The following is a 26,553-nucleotide window of genomic DNA, read 5'->3' on the forward strand; positions in this document are numbered from 1 at the left end:
GGTGACTCGGATAAACTTATCCTCAGAAGCAGAGGTGACTCTTGGTCTTCCTTTCCTGGGGCGGTCCTCATGTGAGCCAGTTTCTTTGTAGCGCTTGATGGTTTTCCCAACAGCACTTGGGGACACTTTCAAAGTTTTCCCAATATTTCTAACTGACTGACCTTCATTTCTTAAAGTAATGATGGCCACTCGTTTTTCTTTACTTAGCTGCTTTTTTCTTGCCATAATACAAATTCTAACAGTCTATTCAGTAGGACTATCAGCTGTGTATCCACCAGACTTCTGCACAACACAACTGATGGTCCCAACCCCATTTATAAGGCAAGAAATCCCACTTATTAAACCTGACAGGGCACACCTGTGAAGTGAAAACCATTTCCGGTGACTACCTCTTGAAGCTCACCAAGAGAATGCCAAGAGTGTGTAAAGCAGTCATCAAAGCAAAAGGTGGCTTCTTTGAAGAACCTAGAATATAAGACATAACAAAAAGTGTGAAACAACTGAAATTAAATATATAATTCCACATTTGTTAATTCATAGTTTTGATGCCTTCAGTGAGAATGTACAATTTTCATAGTCATGAAAATACAGAGAAATCTTTAAATGAGAAGGTGTGTCCAAACTTTTGGTCTGTACTGTATATATATATTTTGTTCCATAATCTTAGCCATATATAAGCTATTACTAACACATCCCTTCATCCGAAAAGTATTCGTAGGAAACCTGATGAACAAGCTGTAAAGGCACCATATAGTCACACCTCATTGCGAGGAACACATAGAAATGGCAGACAAAGACATTTTTAACATCTTTGTCTGAGGCCGTTTCCGTTCAGCCATAATACAACCACAACAAGCAGATCTTAACATGCACAGTGACCTAAGAAATCTCTTGGCACTGTTGTTAAGCATCGCATGTAAAACTATGTGCCTCTGCTTTATTATTCTGCAGGGGGGTTGTAGTTCTTACAGGGGTTGTCCAGGTTTCAGAGCATTGTCAGACATCACCCCATGTGACTGCAGACGTCTGAATCATGACAGTGAGCAGTGTGCACATTGTCACGATTCCCCGGTATTGCCGGTGCGAGCAAGCAGTCACATGACCACATGTATGCAATTTGTATGGATGCGGTCACATGCCGACTAGACGCATTCTGCTTCTCTCAATTCACTTATATTAAAAAAAAGCTGGATGAGGCTAGTGTGCATGTGATCGCATGGAAGCAAATCGAAAATCATGTGACTGCTCGCTTGCATCCGTAATGCTGGGGGGTCAAGACAGCGTGCGCAATGCGCACTGTCACAATTCAGACTTGAGATCTTTGCTCTCAAGCGAAGATTTTACTCTGTCTCTCTCATATACACATACATATATATATAACATTAATTTTCTTGGCAATGTCACCTACTGAGCTTACAATTGCGCCTGTTTATCTCTGGCTGCAGGATTCACAGCACTGATATGATCTAGAGGCCATTGATGCTCGGAGCCCGGCCATAGTTTCCGGTGTCTGTAGACACACTATTGATGCTATCCATGGCCACTACCGTTGATTTTTCTTCTTGTCAGAGATGGCAGATCCCTTCCCCCTCCTGTAATGTGCAGGCCTTGCCTCTCTCCATCAGTGGACATTTGTGGATGAAGCGTCCCATATGCCCTCTGTAGAGAAGAGGTTAATGTACTCTGTTGTGTCGTCCTGTGAGATGGGAATAACCGTGTGCTCGGCTCCATGCATCTTGGCATGTGAATGGATCCCAGATGTAGGCCTTCCCCAGCACCATTAAAATCACAGTGACATTTGTCTGCTGTAATATGTGCTTTGACCGCATTGTACAATTCTCAATCATCCTCTGCAGGAGACTGGCTGAATACTGAATGTCCGGCCGATCATGCGTCGTCCGTCTAGAGATGAGATATTCTAGAGAAGGCCGACACACGAGGTCCTGGGTGGAGATATTCTAGAGGAGGCCGACACACGAGGTCCTGGGTGGAGATATTCTAGAGGAGCCCGACACACGAGGTCCTGGGTGGAGATATTCTAGAGGAGCCCGACACACGAGGTCCTGGGTGGAGATATTCTAGAGGAGCCCGGCACACGAGGTCCTGGGTGGAGATATTCTAGAGGAGCCCGACACACGAGGTCCTGGGTGGAGATATTCTAGAGGAGCCCGACACACGAGGTCCGGGGTGGAGATATTCTAGAGGAGCCCGACACACGAGGTCCTGGGTGGAGATATTCTAGAGGAGCCCGACACACGAGGTCCGGGGTGGAGATATTCTAGAGGAGCCCGACACACGAGGTCCTGGGTGGAGATATTCTAGAGGAGGCCGACACACGAGGTCCTGGGTGGAGATATTCTAGAGGAGCCCGACCCACGAGGTCCTGGGTGGAGATATTCTAGAGGAGCCCGACACACGAGGTCCGGGGTGGAGATATTCTAGAGGAGCCCGACACACGAGGTCCTGGGTGGAGATATTCTAGAGGAGCCCGACACACGAGGTCCTGGGTGGAGATATTCTAGAGGAGCCCGACCCACGAGGTCCGGGGTGGAGATATTCTAGATTAGGCCGACACACGAGGTCCGGGGTGGCCGGAGGCATTGAGGACGTTCTCCAGCCACCATTAGTGTCTTTTTAGTAATACAGAACAGAGTGACCAGTAGATAAGTCAGAAAGTTCATCTGCCGTCTTGTGGTTTTTTTTTTTTTTTTTCATTTTTCGGGTGCTATAGTAAAGCAAAGATACCGTAATAATAATTTGGAACAGTCTGGCAATGTATCTGTGGAGCCTAGGATAAGCCACAGGTCGGTAATATTAGCCTATGGCAATTTTGTCCAAGACAGCAACATTCACAGACCAATCCTGGACAAGGAAATATCTGTTTGTGATCACAAATGTATGCTCAGCTTCAAGGGGTGTACCTGTATCCACAGGATGGGTGATGACTACTAGGGCTCCCACCACGGAGACGCCCCACGATTGCTAGAACGGGCGACTTGTGTCCTTCATTGGATGCACCATCGTGTCGCACAGGAGGGCCATGCTGCAATATTTATGGGACAGATCATATTAACCCTGAGAACGCCCCATGTGATGAATTATTCATTGAGGCAATGATGGCGACATTGTGTAGCAAGTAGAACTGGCCATAGTACCCTCATTTGCCCTTTGTGCCCAGGGGGTCTGTATGTAATCACAACCAGATCCCGGTCTCGGAATCAGTTTCTACAAACCCCTGTCAGGCTGCTGCACCTCCATCAATGTTCATGTGGACTAGGTCATTTGTTAATTGCTATTTTTTATAGATCTGTTTTGGGCATTGCAATCTAATCATCAAAGACTTATGGTTACTTAAAGGGAATCTGTCACCAGGCTTTTACTATGTCATCAGAGAACAGCATGATGTAGTGACAGAGAACCTGATTCCAGCAATGTATCGCTTACTGGGCTGCTTGCTGCAGTTTTCATACAATCACAGTTTTCTCTTTTACAGATCTAGCAGTGCTCTGAATGCTGAGCTCTTTATAACCTTGCCGACATCACTGATTGGCAGCTTTCTTTGAACACTGTGCATAGGCAGAAAGCTGCCAATCGGTGGTGGAGGCGAGGTTACACAAAGCAGAAGGACTACACGGCACGAGACAAATAGTCCTCTACTGATAATATCCTGCTGGGGAAACACTTGATTTTATTGAAACTACAACGAGCAGCCCAGTATAAGTGACACATCACTAGAGTGAGGGTATCTGCACCTATATCACGTTGTTCTTAGCAAAAATAGCAAAAAGCTGCTTACAGATTCCATTTTAGGGCTTGACACAAAATAAACTGATTATACAAGTAGGAAATGTGCTGTAGTGTGTAACACAGCCGGGCAGCAATAGGCTACTTTGCCTGCAGCACCACCACAGGGGAAATGTAAAAGTGCATGGTTTTGAGTCCTCCAGAGAGAAAAAAATGTTCTTTTTAGCAACTTTGTGCTCTGGTTAAGAAATGGAGGTGGCAACAGAGAGACCACCGTCTATAAACCTATATACAGGAAGCTTTTCTAAAACATAAACCCTTAATACACAAGGGGAAGTCTTCAATCCGCACATGAAATAGTATATTACCGTTGTTTATTGTTGGTAAAAAAAAATTTTCTTTTTTTTTTCTTTTATGAAATGTGGCAGATTTTCTATTCTTCTTTGAGGCCTCCACATTTTTTTCTTCTTTAATTGTGATTTTCTTTTTATTTATACAGCAACTTGAAGAAAAACTGAAAGTGCAGGCGGACTATGAAGAAATTAAAAAGGAGCTGAAGTATGTATCTTACTCTAGTGTATGTGGTGGTGTTGTTGTAAACTAGTTTGTATATTCTGTCTTTTTTCCTTACTTAGGCTACTTTCACACTAGCGTTTTCTGCAATCCGTCACAATTTGTCGTTTTGCAGAAAAAACGCATCCTGCAAAAGTGCTTGCAGGATGCGTTTTTTCCCCATAGACTTGTATTGACGATGCATTGCGACGGATTGCCACACGTCGCATCCGTTGAGCGACGGATGCGTCGTGCTTTTGCGGACCGTCGGGAGCAAAAAACGCTACATGTAACGTTTTTTTCTCCTGACGGACCACTTTTTCCGACCGCGCATGCGCGGCCGGAACTCCGCCCCCACCTCCCCGCACCTTACAATGGGGCAGCGGATGCGCCGGAAAAATGCATCTGCTGCACCCATTGTGCAATGCAGCAAATGCTAGCGTCGGAATCTCTCCCCGACGCATTGCGACGGGGAGATTCCGACGCTAGTGTGAAAGAAGCCTTACCGTAAAGAAATTGTCCACTACTTGGACAACCCCTTCTCTTACCCCTCGCTTGGCCCCCGTAAAATAGTAAGGCCTGTACGCCCCTCCCATGCCATTCTGTTCCCGCGGTATCGGCACGCCGTCGCCCAGGTTCCTGTGCTGTTTGTGGGACACATGACGCCGGCACCCAATCAGCGCTGATGTCTCTGTCCCCGCCTCCTGACGAATTGAGCAGGAAGAGGAAGTGAGAGATCAGCTGCAGCCCGGATTCCGCTTCATGTTCGATTTCTTAGAAGGCGGAGACAGTGACGCTGCTGCTGATTGGGCGCTGGCGTCACGTGTCACAGCAACCGTACGCAAGCCTCGGGAAAAGCGAGTGCCACACACAGCAGGGACGGCACCGGCACAGGAGGCGAGTATAGGCATTATTATTTTATGGGGGTCAAACATTTTGATCAAGAAGGGGTTGTCCTAGTAGTTCCCCCAAGGGTACACCAGGCATATGGGTATGTGCACACGTTGCGGATTTCCTGCGGATCCACAGCGTTTTTTACCGTGCAGAAACGCTGCAGATCCGCAAGTGACTTACAGTACAATGTAAATCAATGAGAAAAAAAAACCGCTGTGCTAACGGTGCGGAATAGGGCTTGAAATCCCCTGCACAAAAATAGATTACTGACTGCCGGCAGCCACCACTAGAGGGAGCTTTCTGTATACTGTGTTATTGAGTTTGTCATATAAATAGAATGTAGTGAGCTCCCTCTAGTGGTGGCTGGAGGTATTCAGCATGTTTACTTTTACATCTATCTCTAAACAGGCCGATTTGATGGTGTTACTTAATAGCAGAAATTGGCACAAAAAACTATGAACTAGAGATTCACTTTTACTATTCCCTATTTATTATATCTTACATGAAAAACTATTTATTTTATCTAAGCAATGTTTTTTCTATTAAAATGGCCCGCAATATGTATTTTCAGGAAAGGAGTGCGGACATGGGGGTTATTATGTAGTACCTAAGAAAAGCTTCTGTTGTACTTACCCTTCCTTACTGTTTTGTACAGGTCAGCTTGTAGCTGACTTGAATATCATCGGCCTCCAGTGTATCATAATCTGTCCGAAAATGTAATATTATCGTCTGCATCTATTTCTCTTTGCCTTTTCCTGGTGTTCTGCTTTCCTCACCAATCCTTCTTCTTTTTATTTGACAAGTGCTTCCTGCAGCCATAAATCATTTTGTTGAAATTACATTGTGAGTGTTGGGAAAACAGTTCCTTCGCTCATAATGCGCAATCACAAAGTTACATTGAAAATGCCAGTGACGGCCGCTGACTGCAGCACGGAGTGTGCGCTCTTCTGCAGAAAGCACAGGGGCCAGCCGTTATCATTCCTTACCCAATTATTATATACTGACTCTGTACCCATGTACCTTGTATCCGCCGCTCTCACTGGGACTTACAGTGTAATATACACACATGGGCCAATCGCTAGCGACCGAGTCACTGTATATTTAATTACATCATAATATTGCATCATGTATGACTGGCAATACTATACAAAGAGATATATTTTATTATGGCAACTGAAAGTCAGGTTAGACCGGTCCGAACCGCTACATTCAGCCATGACATCCTCTATATTCAGCCATGACACCCTCTATAGTCAGCCATGACATCCTCTATATTCAGCCATGACATCCTCTATATTCAGCCATGACACCCTCTATAGTCAGCCATGACATCCTCTATATTCAGCCATGACATCCTCTATATTCAGCCATGACATCCTCTATATTCAGCCATGACATCCTCTATATTCAGCCATGACATCCGCTATATTCAGCCATGACACCCTCTATATTCAGCCATGACATCCTCTATATTCAGCCATGACACCCTCTATATTCAGCCATGACATCCTCTATATTCAGCCATGACATCCGCTATATTCAGCCATGACACCCTCTATAGTCAGCCATGACATCCTCTATATTCAGCCATGACATCCTCTATATTCAGCCATGACACCCTCTATATTCAGCCATGACATCCTCTATATTCAGCCATGACATCCACTATATTCAGCCATGATACCCTCTATATTCAGCCATGACACCCTCTATATTCAGCCATGACACCCTCTATATTCAGCCATGACACCCTCTATATTCAGCCATGACATCCTCTATATTCAGCCATGACACCCTCTATATTCAGCCATGACACCCTCTATATTCAGCCATGACACCCTCTATATTCAGCCATGACATCCTCTATATTCAGCCATGACATCCACTATATTCAGCCATGACACCCTCTATATTCAGCCATGACACCCTCTATATTTAGCCATGACACCCTCTATATTCAGCCATGACATCCTCTATATTCAGCCATGACATCCTCTATATTCAGCCATGACATCCTCTCCTCACTATGATCATGTTAGTGACTGCCACTACCACAATATGATAATATAAAGCCCCACATTAGATTAATACCAGCCGCACCCATGAATATTAACTGGTTTATCCAGCAGCCTGATGTAGGGGTAGAGAGCCTGATTCCAGCGATGTATCACTTACTACACTGCTTGGTGCACTTTTGCTCCCTGGTTTCTCTGTTGTAGATGTAGCAGAGCTCTGAATGCTGAGCCCGGTATAGCCCCGTCCACACCTCTGTTTGGCAGCTTACAGTGTACACAGTGATGGATAACACAGATCAGCTGATCTGGCCGGCACATCAGACCTAATCCTGTAGTGATAATTTCCTGCTGATAAATCACAGCACACAGTCTAATAAGTGACACATTGCAGGAATTGTGGCCTTTGTGCCTACCTCGTGTGACTCTCTCCGATTATACAGCCAAAACCTGCTGATGGATCCCTTTCAGTGTGTATGGGGACACTGGCCAGCTGATTCAGGGAAGATCTCGATTGGGTATGTTTGAATTCAGGCTGTTGATTGCTTTTGTTCTCCTGGAGATAAGCCGTCAGCAGAGATGTTGGTGGGCTTCTCTTTGATAGAACACAGGATCGATCAGCTGAACGGGCACTCCTGTATATGAAGCATCGTTCGGCCGATAGCGTTTTGCTGAGCTGCAGACTTGCTCTGTGAAGCCCCGCCCACAGCCGCACCTCCGCCGCTAGCTCCGCCCACTTCCACATGCGGCCTGCGTCGCTATCTTTAACATTAGGTACGCAAGTCGTACCTAATATGTGTGAGGAGGGCCTTAAGACATTGCTGATACTAATGCCTAACGCTGTTGTGCTGATGATGTTGGTAAGGCCAGGGCTGCACAACAACTTTGATTGTGTGATGTTAAAGGGAATCTGTCAGCAGGTTTTTGCTATGTAATCTGAACACAGCATTCTGTTGGGGTTAAAACACAGATTTCAGGGATGCCTGCCTTATCAAGCCATGTGGTTTTGTTTGCTTTCAATGATCGCTTTAGCACCAGTCGCTCATCATTACTGGACACAGCAGGGTGTGCCTCCTGGTCCTGTGATAGGCAGCTCACTGTCTATGGACATTGTACACGGAGAGCCTGGTGTGGGCAGGGTTAGCTTCCTCAGCTCTGCTGCATTGCTAAATCTGTGACACATCGCTGGATTCAGCTTCTCTTTGCCTACATTACGCTGCTCTCAGATGAGGTAGCAAAAACCTGCTGACAGATTTCCTTTAAATTGCATGCGCATCGTATGACAAAAAATGGGTATAAAATATGCGCAACTTGTCTGTAACTTGCTGTTCCCATGAATCTTTCATAATGCAATTTGATTATGAGTCTCGTTCAATTTAAGATTTGAAACATCCATTATTCTTCTAAAAAGGGAAAAAAAAGCAAATGAATTGCAATCATTAAATTTAACGGGAGTCTGTCAGCACAAAATCTTCCCGTTTTCCATTCCTTTCCGCCTTCGTTTTGCTTGATTGACAGATTTTGGCGTTACGGAAGCCAGGACAGCGTGGAGGTAGATGGACTGTGCAGTGCAGTGAGTGGGACGGTGCAGCGGACTGTGTGTCCCCGCCAATGGTGCCCCCCGCGTCGGTGCTTGGTTTGAGCAGTCATTTTGTCTCACTTTACCTTGTTGGAACCAGAATTCCAGCAGGGTTGGATTTTTCACGACTCTCTCGCTCCTATTACGTTGCGTGTAATCACAATCAGAAAGTGGGATCTTGGCGCTGTGAATTTATAGGTCACGTTCTCCGGCGTAGTGCTGCTGGCTGCCGGATGTGGCTTTTATTTCATAATGAATTGATCTGCTGATTTTTTTTTTTATGAGTTCTCCTCCAGCCAACAAAATCCCTGCGCGTTGTGTGCAGGCGACAAATGCGCTGTAAACTGATGCACAGGAAATGTAGACGCTGAATAATCCAGATATTTATTGCCGTTTTAATTTGCAATATTTTGGAAATCCATTAACAATCCATGTATTACTTCACAGTCTGGTTCCTTCGTGTATCCTTGAAAAGAAATTTATAGAGAGAAAAAAAAAACCAACCCCATATCAGTGTTCTTCATCCACGACTCTCATGCAAATCCAGCTCGCTCGCAGCTACACGAAGAAATGTATACACTTTCTGACAGCTTCAAATGTTATATCCTTATTAACATTTAATTTTATGCCGCGATGTGGCCTGCTGGGAACGAGATATGCATTATTTAAATGACCCATAAGAAAGATGTATTTTATCTAGGGAGAGATTGGGCTTCTGATTCATTATCTGATTATTGCGCTGCGAAGCAAGTTGGGAAAGTTACCTGGAGTTGTTTTCCTGCGATGTTGACAGCCGGAAAGCTCATGTTACTGCTTTCCCCTAGATATGGAAGCCTAAGCGGTAACCTTTGTCTTTTCACTTTTGCAGCATTCTGAAATCCATGGAGTTTGCCCAATCCGAAGGATCAAGTGCACAGGTACGGTCCGTGCTTTATTACGCTCGCTTCCTGCGCTTTATAGACATCATCACCACTGTCCCCATTGGGGCTCACAGTCTACATTCCCTATCAGTATGTCTGTGGAGAAACCAGCACCCAGCACTACAAAGCTACAGTGCTAATGACTAGGATGTTACGTCCTGTTGGTTTATGTTAGTTTTCTTATACTGTGTATAAAATGCAGATTTTTGTGATTTCTTCTATTAAGCAAAGATTTATTTATTAATCCATCATCATCTGGGTTTTGTTATTTTCTATTATTCTGACACTTCTTATCCTTTTATACTTACTTTATGGCTTCTACTTGTACTGAAGCTGTGACAGCTATGCCTTATGGATGGAGCTCTGTCACTTTAATGATCTCCGGAAGGGTTTCAACAAGTTTAACTGCGAAACGAACATTACAGACTGTGCTGTATTTCTGACTTAATAATAATAGAGCCTCAGTAGTATGTAGCAAAATCATTTCCTTGCTGATCAAGTACCTGTAATAATTGTAACATTGCATTTAACATCGGTATCCTGACAAATGTTATATATATATAATTTGTACATTTATCAGGGTGCCGATGCTAATGTGCAAGGTTACAATTGTTGCATTTTAGCATATGAATCCTATCTGTGTATATATATGAAAGAAAAAAACAAAAGTGGCAGCACAAGCAAAGACAAAATGCAGTTGGTAGGTGCCTGCCTGCGGGTTACAGGCCAGTAATCTTATAAATATAAATGCAAAAAAATGAGAAGCACGCTGTAGGAATGTCAAAAAAGCGAACAGGCTCGACAAAGGATCTTTGGAGCCGAAACGTTGCTTTTTTTGCACCCATGGCAAATTAAGAATTTGCGTGCTACTTTGATACTCCTATTGTGTGCTACCTGATATTTTCTTAATTATATAAATATGATAATATATGTGTGTATGTATATTTATAATATATAATATAATAAAATAAAAAATCAGGCAGCACACTAAAGGAGAATCAAAGTAGTGAACAAATTCTTAATTTGCCATGGGTGCAAAAAAGCAACGTTTCGGCTCCAAACATCCTTTGTCGAGCCTGTTCGCTTTTTTGATAAAACATATAAATATAATATATTTAAAAAAAAACATATACCGTATACGGTCTGTAATCTATCTATATTATATTCTTGGTTTAGTCAATAATCCCCCTGTATTCTCTCTTTCAGGATGCATCGAAACCATTGGAGGTTCTGTTACTGGAGAAGAACCGCTCGCTGCAGTCGGAGAACGCCACGCTGCGCATTTCCAACAGCGACCTGAGCGGTAAGTTTGTTTTGCTGACTTCAGTAAGTGACAAAAATGAATGTGCAGTGGAAAGCGCTGTAAAGAGACACCTGACAGCAAGATTAATGAACAACAGAATCCGCAAGTATTGTCTGACTTGTAAGCAGTGCGAGCAGGAGAATAGAGAACATCTCCAGGACCTCCGTGCCATTGTGTTAAAGGGAAAAAAAGACTAATTACCTTAGAACATAGCAGTGATGTAAGTGGGTATAGAGCAGCATTACAAGTGTTTTCTCCTCCGCCGGTGGAGGAGAGGTGGGCTGATGATAAAGGAGCGCTGGACTGTATAGTCTGATTGATAATCCTAATTATGACGACTCTATGGTTGCGTTCTCCTAGACGTGCAGTGTCATCGGAGGATCGGTAGGATGGTTTATATCTTGCGATGTTGGTTTTCTTCCGAGCGCTGCCTTGGCTGCTCTCCGGTGTAAATGTTTGCTGGGGGGGCCACACGTTGACTTGATTTGTGCGCTGTAAGACCACGTCTATGCCGGCAGATCGCGACGTCACCTTTGTGTGTGTTTGAGAAGTGAAGTGCAATCATTTGTCATAGGCGTTCTCCAGGCTGCAACAAACTGTACAAGAAAGGTACAAACATGAAATGCATGTTGTTTGTTTTGGGGGCCTAGTTTGGCTTACTGAAAATTCAATTTAAAAACCTAATTGGCCCTTTTTGAAAAAAAAATTAAAAAAAAAAAAAAAAGCAAAAAAAAAATTAAGAAAAAAAAATGCACTTTTTCACTTTGTGGGCAAACATTGCGTTTTTATCTTGGTTTTTCCCTTTTTAATCCCCCCATAATGCATTATGTTTGACCTTTCTTGTAGGGTCAGCCAGGAGAAAAGGGAAAGACCAGCATGAAACTCAGCGTCCTGCAACCTTGCCGGCCTGCCCTCCCTCTCAGTTGCTCCGCAACGCCGGGGAGCAGGCTTCCAATACTAATGGTACACACCAGTTCTCACCGACGGGTTTAAACCAAGACTTTTTCAGCTCATCCATTGCAAGCCCTTCTTTACCCTTGGCCTCCACGGGAAAATTTGCACTAAACTCTCTTCTCCAGCGACAGCTTATGCAGTCCTTCTACTCCAAGGCAATGCAGGAAGCGGGAAGCACAAGCATGCTTTTTTCAACAGGTCACTTCAGCACAAACTCCATATCTTCCCAAAGTCCATTACAGCAGCCAAGTCCGGATGTAAACGGCATGGCTCCTTCACCAAGCCAGTCAGAGAGCGCTGGGAGCGTCTCGGAAGGCGAAGACATAGACACTGCAGAAATTGCACGCCAAGTGAAAGAGCAGTTGATCAAGCACAATATTGGGCAGCGTATTTTTGGACACTATGTACTGGGACTATCGCAAGGGTCTGTGAGCGAGATACTGGCCAGACCCAAACCATGGAATAAACTGACTGTACGAGGCAAGGAGCCTTTCCACAAGATGAAGCAGTTCCTCTCCGATGAGCAGAACATCCTCGCCCTGCGGAGCATACAAGGCAGACAAAGAGGTGAGCGCACTCTTCCTACACTTTGTGTTGTCTTCTCCACACGTCCTCCATGCTTCATTTTATAGCCATCATCTCCATTTCCTGACACTAATATCTCATACTTAGTCAGTGGGTACCAGGCCGTGCCACACATGCGTATTCTGATTATTCCACGTAGAAGCCAAATCCAGGAGCCAGACTAACGTTATATAATCCAGAATGTTGTGTACCGACAGGCTGATACTAAATATTAATGCTGTGACATATTAATGGGCCATAATTACTCAGGAAAATAACTACTCACAAGAAAACAAATCTATGTTTTCATATCCTGTCCTAAGCTTTAGAGTCCTTGTTCGGTGCTTTGTCCCCATTGAAATAATTAGTTATTGTTGCCGTTTTGTCTGCTGGTTGTTTTTGGAGGGTATGTAATGTGGCACACTGTGTGCGGCATCACATGTGCACGCAACATACCGTAATTCTGTGCCCGAGCTTCTGGTATGAAGAATTCCACCTACAGATGTGTCTTCCTTTACTTTTCCACTTGGCTTAAAGTTGTTGTCCATCTCCGGGGACATTTTTTTTCTCTACTTAAAAGCATGTATTTGTGTCAGAAAAAAATTGTACCATTTGGCTTTTTCTAGGCTCTATGTGTCCCTGCATATTCTACTTTGATGTGGTCTGTGGTCACAAATCAGCGTAGAGTATCTCCGAAAAAGACAACAGTTGCCCGCACCCTATCAGACCATTACAGGTGGCTGATTGGGAGAAAACGGTGCGACATTTTTTAATGAAACCCAATTGCTAAAATAGTTTTAGCCCCAGTTACCTGCATTTATGTCAGACAAAAAAATCCCTTTAAGGTATTTTTAGATGATTGGGAAAGATGAGCAGCTTACTGCTTACAAACACTTTTGCATAGCTCACATTGCCCTACAAAGTAGTACCAAAGTTTTTGACCTGGTTGATGGATCTGCCCAGTTCTCCTTACTAGTGATTTCTCGAGCATGCTCGGGGGTCCTCCGAGTATATTTTAGTGCTCAGAGATTTAGTTTTTCTCGCCGCAGCTGAATGAGTTACAGCTATTAGCCAGCTTGATTACATGTGGGGATTCCCTAGCAAGCAGGCAACCCCCACATGTACTTATGCTGGCTAACAGATGTAAATCATTCAGCTGAGGCGATGAAAACTACCGTAAATCTCCGAGCACTAAAAAATACTCGGAGGACCCCCGAGCATGCTCGAGAAATCTCGAGTACCGAGTATATTCGCTCATCACTACTCCTTACCATACTATATATTTTATATGCTATAAAACACAAAAAGGAAGAAATCAATAACTGTCCATTTCATAGGCAGAGGTAACTAGTTTTAATGAAGCTCTTTGTTCCATCTCTGTGTGACTGCAGACTTCTGAATCCTTACGTTGTGCACACCGCACACTGTCGGGATTCTCCGGTGAGAGTGGTTGGTCATGTGACCACAAGTATGCGATGCGAGTACCTTTGGCCATATTCTGGCTAAACCTGCCTGGCCTCGCTTAATACGTCTAGTTTTCACATGACCACGCGTATGCTGCTCTCACCAGCAACTCCGGAGAATCCAGACAGTGTACTGTGTGCGCATGCTGTAAGGATTCAGAAGTCTGCGGTCGGTCACGTAGCGTGACGCATAGACTTCCCACACATGGACAATTCTTTTAAAGGGTTCAATCCAAATAATATGTCCCTGATGTATAGTGGGTAAAAATAACCGTCAAAGCAAGTTAAGCTTCAGTCCTGTATTTCTATTTTTTATGCTCTTCGTCCCCCCGCACTGGCTTATGGCCGCCGCACAGTGTAAACTGCCTTTTCTCTGTGATTATCTCCCACATTTAGCTATGATTAGACTCACATGTACGGCTCTTGTGGATGACGGGGGTCTTAGGACCACATGTGCTTTGTATCGGGGCACTCACCCTACATTGCTGCAGCTATTGGAGCTTCTCTGTCGCTATGAATTGGATCATGGCAGTAATATCTGCTACTTGGCAGAATATTGCTGCATGTGATGACCCCCAAAAATTGCGATCGGCCATGGCTGACCATGTGTTATCAGATGTCCACCATTAAGCCGATGTGCCTTACTTTTTCCACCGCACACATCCAGGTTATGCCCCTTAGCGCTGTCAGTGCGTCTGGTCATCGAGGTATATTTTTGGCTTCATATACGGGGCTTCCTAATGCGAGCTGATGACATGTCTCAGGGATGAGTAAGTCCATCCGCACAGGACGCAGGAGCCGCACAGTCCGGAGTCCCAGTGATACGTAATTGTACAGGTATTCTCTGCCTTTGCGGTATTTGGCACCCTGGTTATCTGGCTCCTGGATTTGTCCAACTCTGTAATAATGATGGATAATACTGACACAATCTATCCTCCAGATGTAGCAGAACTTTCAACAAGTTTTTTTTCTTTGTACAGTGAAAATTTAGTCTAAGTATGGAAGTATGTATCAGACGGCGAGGTCAGCTCTGCTGCATCTGTCCTTTCAGGTTGATTTGCTTGGTTAGAGGGATAAACGTGGCCATACATTTTTTCAGCTAGCAGCTATTCCTACCTGTTTCCCCACATTGATGTCACAAGTGTTCTCAATGGAGAGAAGGGTGCAGGGTGTTGGAAAAACTTCAGCCAATGGTTTATCTACCCTGAGAGCAAAAACAGTGGACATGCTAAAATACAAGTGTCCGATCCTCCTTTCCCCTGACATCTGCCGGTGTAGGAGAGTCGTGCCCCCTATACACATTAGATGGCCGGCTGCTCCTGCTGATATCTGTCAGCTCGGCCACATTTTTCAAATTAGTGGGGGGGTTACCTTAAAGTGAGGCGATCATCAGAAAATGACCTATTGTTTTATGCAGGTTTTTTTTTTATTAAATGTATTTGTAAAAATTATTTGGAATTTTAACATCATAGTTCGTATTAAAAATTGGAATTTTAACACTGGACGCTGGGGCTTTTTAAAAAAAAAAAAACTTCCAGGTGTTTCAGGAAACAACACATGTACATAGCTAAAATAGTCAGATCCTGACCCTATGGTTTGTATTGTAGCATTTAATGAGCATGTGAAAAGGATATTGTGAGGGAGGGGGCGGGTTTAGGTGTGATATCGCCTGTTGTGATTGGTGGGTCCTGTGTTTTCAGCTGTGCATAGTGGCGTTACCTGTGATTGTAATCCTGTATCTGATGATAAGGAACCTGCTGAAAACTCTTCCTGAAAGGACATGAATGTAAAAAAGCCACAAGCCACAGTGGCCAGTGAATTCTGCAAATTACTACTTTATTGTGTGTGTGTGTATGTATATACAGTATATATATATATATATATGTATGTGTGTGTATGTATATATACAATGTATATATGTGTGCGTGTTTGTATGTGTATCTAAATATATAGATATATAAAAAAAGGAGGCAGATCACCCAAAATAGTGAAAAAATAAGGATCCTTTGTTCTCCAATACTAGCTACATTTCAGCTCGCTCTATGATAGACTACATAGAGAAAGGTGAAAGGTAACTGGTGTTGGTGAATGAAGGACCCTTACTTTTCTCTATATTGGATGTGCTGCTTCCTTTTTTTAGATTTTTATGTCTTTGATAGGAAGCTTTGCCAGTTTTATTGGGTGAGTTTTGCACCGATTTAGGCAGTGCTGCTGTTTTTCTGGATTTTTATATATTTTTTAAATGTTTGGGGGGAAAAAAGTGCTACAAAGTAAATAAAAAGTGTTAATTGTTTATTTTTATCAACTAAGAAAATGTAAAGTGAATGAACAAAAGAGAAATTAGATCAAAGCACTTTTTGGTGTGACCATCCTTTGCCTTCCGATCCGCATCAATTCTTCTAGCTACACTTGTACACAGTTACTGAAAGAACTCTGCAGGGAGGTTGTTCCAAACATCTTGGCGAACTAACCACAGATCTTCTGTAGATGGAGGCTTGTGCAAATCCTTCAGTCTCTTCATGTAATCCCAGACATGAGGGCAGTGTGGAGGCGATATTATTATTATTAGATTTCTCTTTAGTTCATTCACTTTGCATTTTGTTAATTGATAGAACTAAGCCATTAACACACATATGTATGAATGCATTCTTACGTTGCAGAATTTTTACAACCCTGCCTACAACTTTTGCACTGTAACACAAAAGCCTGATTTATGCAATAGGTCATTATCCGATGGTAGCTTCTCTTTAATCGAAACCTGAAGTTAGATTTCATTTTCTAAACCACCCCAGAAGAATACAATGTAGTCTCTGGCCGGCTGCTATGGACAGGTGGATCCCTTCTGGATGGAGGAGTCCAGCGTGTTCCCCACTATACCATGCTGTGTATCCTCGGGGTCTGTGGGTAATTTCTCCACCATCTATCCACCATTAGATTTTCCATCACTTCATGTACTTTGGCCCATGACATTACAAGGCTGACATCCCCCCGATTGTTTTGTTCTTACCAAACTTGTTTTTCAACAGAGAATCCAGGCCAGAACCTGAACAGACTATTTCAGGAAGTACCGAAAAGAAGAAATGGGTCTGAAGGTACGTGACAAGCAGGTGTCTCTGTGTTTGTAGCCAGCCGTTCTGCTTTCACTCTGCTCTGTGTAGTCAGACTGTGGCATTTGATTCTGGCCTGGAATCTGATAGAAAAACAGCTGTAGTAAGTATAAAACACGGGCGCTCACTCCGGAGTGTTAGAGATCAGGACACTTCTAAGGCGACCTGTATTCTAGGTCAGAACAATAGCCATGGGGCGAGGACGAGAAACCAAAAGTACAAAGCATCGACGATGGTTCTCTGTTTTGCTAGATTGTGTTGTATCAGGTCAGAATGTTCCAATTATTAATTCACTTGTATAATTCTAATCTTATTACAGTTATAGTAATATGCTATATAAAGGGTTAACGGAAGTAATTGATGAAGGTGAACCAGAAATCTCTCCCAGATTGTCAGTATTTTTTGCATGTGCTCGAAACTAACTAACAGTCTTGTGCAAATCCTGCAGTGAACACCGGTTAATCTCTATTGATCTGTTCAAATTATAGCTTTCTTCCAATTCCAGACAGGGGGGGGGGGGGGGGTGTAAGGTTTCTGCTGCAGCCAGTTGTCTTATGGCCACACACAGGGAAGTGAAGTGGAGGGGGGATTTCTGCTGTAGCCAGTTGTCTAAGGCTAGGTTTCCATTGTGTTAATGGGGCCGCACTAACGGACAGCGTTGCACGGCGAAATTAACGCGTCCGTTAGTGCGCCCATTAACAGCAATGGGGACGCTAGCGCTAGGCGCTAAACGGATTGCACTAACGCAATCTGAACCTAGCCTTACAGTCACACCCTGGACAGTGTAGAGGAAGGGGAGACTTCTGCTCCATCCAGTTGTCTTAGCACCATATACAGAGGAAGAAGAGGAGTAAATATCTTTATATACAGTGGGGCAAAAAAGTATTTAGTCAGTCAGCAATAGTGCAAGTTCCACCACTTGAAAAGATGAGAGGCGTCTGTAATTTACATCATAGGTAGACCTCAACTATGGGAGACAAACTGAGGAAAAAAAATCCAGAAAATCACATTGTCTGTTTTTTTATCATTTTTTTTGCATATTATGGTGGAAAATAAGTATTTGGTCAGAAACAAACAATCAAGATTTCTGGCTCTCACAGACCTGTAACTTCTTCTTTAAGAGTCTCCTCTTTCCTCCACTCATTACCTGTAGTAATGGCACCTGTTTAAACTTGTTATCAGTATAAAAAGACACTTGTGCACACCCTCAAACAGTCTGACTCCAAACTCCACTATGGTGAAGACCAAAGAGCTGTCAAAGGACACCAGAAACAAAATTGTAGCCCTGCACCAGGCTGGGAAGACTGAATCTGCAATAGCCAACCAGCTTGGAGTGAAGAAATCAACAGTGGGAGCAATAATTAGAAAATGGAAGACATACAAGACCACTGATAATCTCCCTCGATCTGGGGCTCCACGCAAAATCCCACCCCGTGGGGTCAGAATGATCACAAGAACGGTGAGCAAAAATCCCAGCACCACGCGGGGGGACCTAGTGAATGAACTGCAGAGAGCTGGGACCAATGTAACAAGGCCTACCATAAGTAACACACTATGCCACCATGGACTCAGATCCTGCAGTGCCAGACGTGTCCCACTGCTTAAGCCAGTACATGTCCGGGCCTGTCTGAAGTTTGCTAGAGAGCATTTGGATGATCCAGAGGAGTTTTGGGAGAATGTCCTATGGTCTGATGAAACCAAACTGGAACTGTTTGGTAGAAACACAACTTGTCGTGTTTGGGGGAAAAAGAATACTGAGTTGCATCCATCAAACACCATACCTACTGTAAAGCATGGTGGTGGAAACATCATGCTTTGGGGCTGTTTCTCTGCAAAGGGGCCAGGACGACTGATCCGGGTACATGAAAGAATGAATGGAGCCATGTATCGTGAGATTTTGAGTGCAAACCTCCTTCCATCAGCAAGGGCATTGAAGATGAAACGTGGCTGGGTCTTTCAACATGGCAATGATCCAAAGCACACCGCCAGGGCAACGAAGGAGTGGCTTCGTAAGAAGCATTTCAAGGTCCTGGAGTGGCCTAGCCAGTCTCCAGATCTCAACCCTATAGAAAACCTTTGGAGGGAGTTGAAAGTCCATGTTGCCAAGCAAAAAGCCAAAAACATCACTGCTCTAGAGGAGATCTGCATGGAGGAATGGGCCAACATACCAACAACAGTGTGTTGCAACCTTGTGAAGACTTACAGAAAACGTTTGACCTCTGTCATTGCCAACAAAGGATATATTACAAAGTATTGAGATGAAATTTTGTTTCTGACCAAATACTTATTTTCCACCATAATATGCAAATAAAATGATAAAAAAAACAGACAATGTGATTTTCTGGATTTTTTTTTCTCAGTTTGTCTCCCATGTTGAGGTCTATCTATGATGTAAATTACAGACGCCTCTCATCTTTTTAAGTGGTGGAACTTGCACTATTGCTGACTGACTAAATACTTTTTTGCCCCACTGTATTTCTCAATTTTAAAGGAAATCTGTCACCACATTTGACCAATCTAAACCACCTGCCTGTGCGTCTCATATCAGATGCCTTATTGTTGATAAATCATCTTTTATCACTTTATATAAATGACCTCTTCCAGGCTCTGGGGAGGACCCTGCCTGGAAGATAACTCTGCCTCCAGAGATTATTCTACATGTAGGGGAATTACCAGTGTGATGTGTAATGGTTACCAGTGTGATGTGTAATGGTTACCAGTGTGATGTGTAATGGTTACCAGTGTGATGTGTAATGGTTACCACCAGTGTGAAGTGTTATGGTTACTAGTGTAAAGTGTTATGGTTACCAGTGTGATGTGTAATGGTGACCAGTGTGATGTGTAATGGTTACCAGTGTGATGTATGATGGCCGCTCTCCTGATCTCACTGCAGAGCTGTGTGATTATACCTGACGCATCACAGCTTTCTCTCAGCTTCCATATCACAGGCAGACAGGGTGTAATATTGTCACAATACAGCAGAGCTGTGAGAGAAGCAAAAATGTGTTTGCAAGAAGATACCGTACATTTCATTTCTCCTGCTCTGTGTTAGTTACTTGTCTCACACTGGTATCTCCCCTACATGTAGAGTAATCTCTGGAGGCAGAGTTATCTTCCAGGCAGCGTCCTCCCCAGAGCGTGGAAGAGGGCATTTATATAAAGTGATAAAACATGATTTCTCAGCAACAACACATCTGATATGAGACGCACAGGTAGGACCGTTTTCAGCAGTCTATAACCTGTATGCCCATAGTAATAGATAGGTGGAATGTGGTGACAGATTCCTTTAAGCTAATAGGAAACAAAAGGAAAGATGGAGATTGAGAGGAAAGGATTTTTTCTCTTTGGTATATTTTGTGTTTATTGTTCCTTTAATTTAGGGAAATCACAAAGATTTATTTTGATTGTTGGAACATTGATTTGCGTTTTCATCCAAGCAAGTAAATGTAATGCTCAGTTCTGCTATACTATCTAGGACTTCATTTTGTTGCAAATGAAATTGACAACATTTATTTAATTATCACCCCCTGTGGGTTAATTATGTCTGTTGTCAGTGGCACAGTAATGATGGGTGCTGAGGTTTCAGTTACATATGGATCCTGGTGCTTGAGGGGCCACAGTAGAGGAAAGCGGCCATATAAATGGCCGACGGCAGTGGTAAAAATAATCCTGATCCAGAGTTTACATTGGGGCCTTCGAGCCTTGTAAACCTCACTGTGTTTTATGTGCAAACGTTCTATAATATCCTGTTGATGTTGCACGGTTCTCAGAGAGTAGAATGAATGAATGCTGCCGGTGTAATCTGCACTGTACGGGGCAGATCTGAAATCCAGCAGTGAATCTATAGGCAGATTATATTTACAGTGGGGCAAAAAAGTATTTAGTCAGTCAGCAATAGTGCAAGTTCCACCACTTAAAAAGATGAGAGGCGTCTGTAATTTACATCATAGGTAGACCTCAACTATGGGAGACAAACTGAGAAAAAAAAATCCAGAAAATCACATTGTCTGTTTTTTTATCATTTTTTTGCATATTATGGTGGAAAATAAGTATTTGGTCAGAAACAAACAATCAAGATTTCTGGCTCTCACAGACCTGTAACTTCTTCTTTAAGAGTCTCCTCTTTCCTCCACTCATTACCTGTAGTAATGGCACCTGTTTAAACTTGTTATCAGTATAAAAAGACACCTGTGCACACCCTCAAACAGTCTGACTCCAAACTCCACTATGGTGAAGACCAAAGAGCTGTCAAAGGACACCAGAAACAAAATTGTAGCCCTGCACCAGGCTGGGAAGACTGAATCTGCAATAGCCAACCAGCTTGGAGTGAAGAAATCAACAGTGGGAGCAATAATTAGAAAATGGAAGACATACAAGACCACTGATAATCTCCCTCGATCTGGGGCTCCACGCAAAATCCCACCCCGTGGGGTCAGAATGATCACAAGAACGGTGAGCAAAAATCCCAGAACCACGCGGGGGGACCTAGTGAATGAACTGTAGAGAGCTGGGACCAATGTAACAAGGCCTACCATAAGTAACACACCACGCCACCATGGACTCAGATCCTGCAGTGCCAGACGTGTCCCACTGCTTAAGCCAGTACATGTCCGGGCCCGTCTGAAGTTTGCTAGAGAGCATTTGGATGATCCAGAGGAGTTTTGGGAGAATGTCCTATGGTCTGATGAAACCAAACTGGAACTGTTTGGTAGAAACACAACTTGTCGTGTTTGGAGGAAAAAGAATACTGAGTTGCATCCATCAAACACCATACCTACTGTAAAGCATGGTGGTGGAAACATCATGCTTTGGGGCTGTTTCTCTGCAAAGGGGCCAGAACGACTGATCCGGGTACATGAAAGAATGAATGGGGCCATGTATCGTGAGATTTTGAGTGCAAACCTCCTTCCATCAGCAAGGGCATTGAAGATGAAACGTGGCTGGGTCTTTCAACATGACAATGATCCAAAGCACACCGCCAGGGCAACGAAGGGGTGGCTTCGTAAGAAGCATTTCAAGGTCCTGGAGTGGCCTAGCCAGTCTCCAGATCTAAACCCTATAGAAAACCTTTGGAGGGAGTTGAAAGTCCGTGTTGCCAAGCGAAAAGCCAAAAACATCACTGCTCTAGAGGAGATCTGCATGGAGGAATGGGCCAACATACCAACAACAGTGTGTGGCAACCTTGTGAAGACTTACAGAAAACGTTTGACCTCTGTCATTGCCAACAAAGGATATATTACAAAGTATTGAGATGAAATTTTGTTTCTGACCAAATACTTATTTTCCACCATAATATGCAAATAAAATGTTAAAAAAACAGACAATGTGATTTTCTGGATTTTTTTTTCTCAGTTTGTCTCCCACAGTTGAGGTCTACCTATGATGTAAATTACAGACGCCTCTCATCTTTTTAAGTGGTGGAACTTGCACTATTGCTGACTGACTAAATACTTTTTTGCCCCACTGTATATAGTGAAAGACGTTCCCGCAATAATTCCAGTATTATCTCCTACGTATTCAGTTCAAAGCATAGCATTCATTTTCTGCCTGCTTGTCATAGCACTGCCCTATGCAGCGGATGCGTTTCAGATTCAGTTAATGTGCTGACAATACAGTAACATTAAGAAATATGTGAAAGCAACAATAAGCGGTAATTTAAATATGTGTTTGTCAGCACTCTCCTCGCAGCTAACTGCTTGGGTAAATGTTATATGCTCGCCCTCCCCTGATAATGTGCCCATTTGTTAATGATAAAAACTCAGGAGGAGCTGATATATCATTTACAATTAGCTGGATTTTTATTACAAAGGACCAATTACAAATATCGGTGTTTACCTTAATGGGGTTATCCGGGACCTCAAAATGAATGGCCTGTCCTTAGATAGACCATCAATATTAGAGGGGTGGGAGTCAGACTCTAGGTGTACTCCTGCTGATTAGTAGTTTAAAGGGGCCAGAACACCATATACCTTTCATTGTTTACTAGACAGTGCTATATTTCCACTAGTGGCTGTGCCTGGTATTACATCTGGTAATGAATGGGAAGTTATGAGTTATAACACCAGGCACAGTCAGAGCTAGAAGTATGGAGCCGTACCTGTACTTCAATAAGCCATGGGGCCTTTTAAACAGTTGATCGATTGGGGTGCTTAAAAAAAGACCCCCTGATTTACTACTGATAGTTTATTCCCTGGATAGTCCATCTATCTAAGTGCCTTTTGGCCCCTTTAAGTATGGATATATAGAGCAGTGAGGAACCCTCATGCAGGCGACTCTCCTGCTTCCTGTGTCACCTTGACAGAGCAGTTATGTTTTTACTGCTCTTGCTCTGTCGACAGGCTGTCGCTGCCAATGTCATGTTGATTGACTTTCGGCTCAGCGAACAGCCGGCTGTCAATTATCATGATGTCAGCAGTGATACACATTGACAGAGCAGAAGAAAAGTAACTTCTGCTCTATCAACATGACGTCACTAGAAGCAGGAGAATCGCCGGTAGTCGAGGTCCGTGATCGCTCTGAGCCGGGAAAAATCACCGCAGGGCAGTAAAGGCAGATAGGGAGCAAATGCCTGTGGATATGTGCTTAGCCCTGAAATAAAATCTCCTGATAATCCCTTTAAGGGTATGTGCACACGATGCAGAAAATGCTGCGGATCCGCAGCGTTTCTGCAGCAGTTTCCCATGAGTTTACATTACAATGTAAACCTATGGGAAACAAAAGACGCTGTGCTCATGCTGCGGGAAAAAAACATGCGTAAGCGCAGCTGTTTACATTCCGCAGCATGTCACTTTTTTCTGCGGATTCCGCAGCGGTTTTATAGCTGCTCCAATAGAAAACCACAGTTGTAAAACCACAGTGAAATCCGCAGAAAAACCGCTGTAAATCCGCAATAAATCTGCAGCACAAACGCAGCGTTTTTATCAAATCCGCTGTGGAAAAATCCGCAGTGGACCAGAATACGTGTTCACATAGCCTAAAGGGTTTTTCTCATTACATTAACCCTGGTAATTTGTACTAGTAAATACCTATATAGATCGGCCTATAACAGTTACCATTGATCGTGGAGACATTTCTGGGGCAATCCCCTGGTGATGATTGGGCCAGCTTCAATAAAGAAAGGGGTTGTGGTCTTGAAAGAATCCCATAAAGGGGTTCTGTAGCAGCTAGAAATGTATGTGTTTGGTTTTCTCAGGTTGGATTTGCTCCCCTATACATTATGGTGAGCCTATAGGGACCCTCTGTCTTGACACCTAGTATGCATAGAGAGCGCTGTATGGAAATGCATGTATGCATATGCACACCCACAAAAGGCCATACATCATAGTCTTTAGATTATAGCATAGTCTAACTTCTGGGGTGCCGATGTAAAGGGAGTCTTGTCAGCATAAACTAACTGCTGGGACCGAGCACTGACGCTCAGTGCACCCCCGGTGTGGCCGAGCAGCTCAATGTGCCTTCCCACCTTCTTACTTTGCATCATTTTCCACTCTCCTTGATTGACAGCTCTGGCTTTGAGGGTATGTGCACACGTCAGGATTTCTGGCAGAAATTTTCCTGACAAAAACCTGTCATTTCTGCCAGAAATCCGCATGCGTTTTTGATGCGTTTTTTTCCAAATGCATAGAATAGCGGGAAAAACGCGAAAAAACCGCAAAATTAATGAACATGCTGCTTTTTTTACCACGATGCGTTTTTGTTTCATGGAAAAAAACGCATCATGTGCACAAAAATTGCAGAATGCATTCTAAATGATAGGATGCATATGTCTCTTCAGTTTCTAATGCGGTTTTATCGCGTTTTTATCGCGAAAAAACACACAAAAAAACACGAAAACACCTGAACGTGTGCACATACCCTTAAGGAGCCAAAAAGGTAGAAATACAAAGAATCAAGTAGGTGGACGGTGCACTAATCTGTTGGCTACACCGAGGGTGCACAGAACGCTTGTGCTTGGTTTGTACAGTCATTTTCTGCTGACAGAAACCTTCAATTATTTACGTTTGGATCCTATTAATTTGCAATAGGTTTTTAATAGTCTATTGGGCTGTGCACCCCATAATCCGACATTAGAGGCAACCCTAGACCGTAAACCTGCCGGGCTACTGGTTGGCACTGGTCTGAGCAGGGTAACAGGCGGATGGTGTGAAGTCCTGCACTGGTCCTGCTGTTGGTCCCCTTCCTGCGAGTCAGCGATATCCGCACTACACGTTCCGTGATGCACTGACTCCTATGACTCCTCTGCGTGTCATCCGTCTGCACAAACCACACGATTAGTGCTGCACCTTGGCGCTGCCATGCCAGGAGATCTACGATTACACCTCATTAGCATTTCCAGCAGAGTCTAAACCAGTCATGGCTAAAAATAGTTTTGACTTGATCGAAACTTGGCAAACAAATTTTCCAGTCTGGCCAAATATCCTGCATTTGTTGATGTGTTCAATATCCTGTTTCCAACAAACTTCAGTTTGGAGAGAGAAAAAGCACTTAGGCGGCAATCGACTCGGAGTGATTGACAGGTCTCTTCTAAAATTATGGCAGTGTGATTTGTATGTATAAAGTGTGGTCTTACTGCACATGGCGGAGAGTGAGGAGTGATGTTACACAAGGACAAGGAATTAGGTGGTAATTCATAGACACTTACTACTGTGTGAGCCCCGAGGATGAGGATGGTGCGATGGTAGCCATCAGTACACTACAAGGCCCTGTATCCGGCTGTCACTCACACATCTGGGTTACTTACCTTCAAGTTACTTACTTGTTGTTGGGTCTTGCGTCCATCATCTAAATGTCGTGTTATTTTGCTGATATTGTCACTCTAGGAAATATTACTACACGGATCAGAACCTCAGAGACGGGCTCAGATGAAGCCATCAAGTCTATTCTAGAGCAAGCCAAAAGAGAGCTGCAGGTGCTGAAGACTGGTGAGTTTACCCTCCGTCCTCTCAATGGAATTGTCCAAAATTTAGCACGTTTTATTTCTATATCATACATTTGCCCGCCGAGCCTGACTGACATCTGCAGCTTGTGAATGGGGGACACTGAGGAGCTGTGCGTCAGGGGGTAGGCACTTGGACTCATGAGCTTTCTCACTGGACCCTTGAAATGATCACTTTATTATCAGGATGACATAGTTCATCAAAGTATGTACACCAGTCTCATTAGGTCCAAGATCTATCTCAGTATGTTTGCAGTTTGTACTCTGAAATCGAGTGACAGGTCCGCTTTAAGCTTACACTATGCACTACCTTTCCCTTGCATGTTAAAGGGCCATTTAAAATATATGTAGATCTACTTATATTAAATGACCCTTTAATATACAGGTGAAGGTAGTGCATAGGATAAGCTTAACCCCTTCACGACGCTACCAATTTCCATTTTTGTGTTTCCGTTTTTTTTCCTCCCCTTCTTCCTAGAGCCATGACTCTTTTTTAGTTTTCTGTCCATATTGACACAAGGGCTTG

At 43.6% G+C, this 26,553-nt stretch overlaps 1 protein-coding gene across 3 annotated transcripts in view; it reads left to right on the forward strand.

The window, feature by feature from the left end:
• CUX1 (cut like homeobox 1) overlaps positions 1-26,553 on the forward strand; it is a 484,034-nt gene that overhangs the window by 288,680 nt on the left and 168,801 nt on the right. Inside the window, exons 12-17 of one of the 3 annotated variants that reach the window (XM_069761313.1) lie at positions 4,244-4,302; positions 9,650-9,698; positions 10,908-11,004; positions 11,851-12,525; positions 17,012-17,077; positions 25,912-26,013. In XM_069761313.1, coding sequence (XP_069617414.1) covers positions 4,244-4,302; positions 9,650-9,698; positions 10,908-11,004; positions 11,851-12,525; positions 17,012-17,077; positions 25,912-26,013 — 1,048 coding nt within the window. The remainder of the gene's footprint in view (positions 1-4,243; positions 4,303-9,649; positions 9,699-10,907; positions 11,005-11,850; positions 12,526-17,011; positions 17,078-25,911; positions 26,014-26,553) is intronic. The other 2 variants (XM_069761314.1, XM_069761315.1) reach the window with 2 other exon arrangements.

This window comes from Ranitomeya imitator, chromosome 3, assembly GCF_032444005.1.
Source record: "Ranitomeya imitator isolate aRanImi1 chromosome 3, aRanImi1.pri, whole genome shotgun sequence".
In the NCBI taxonomy this organism is placed as follows: Eukaryota; Metazoa; Chordata; class Amphibia; order Anura; family Dendrobatidae; genus Ranitomeya; species Ranitomeya imitator.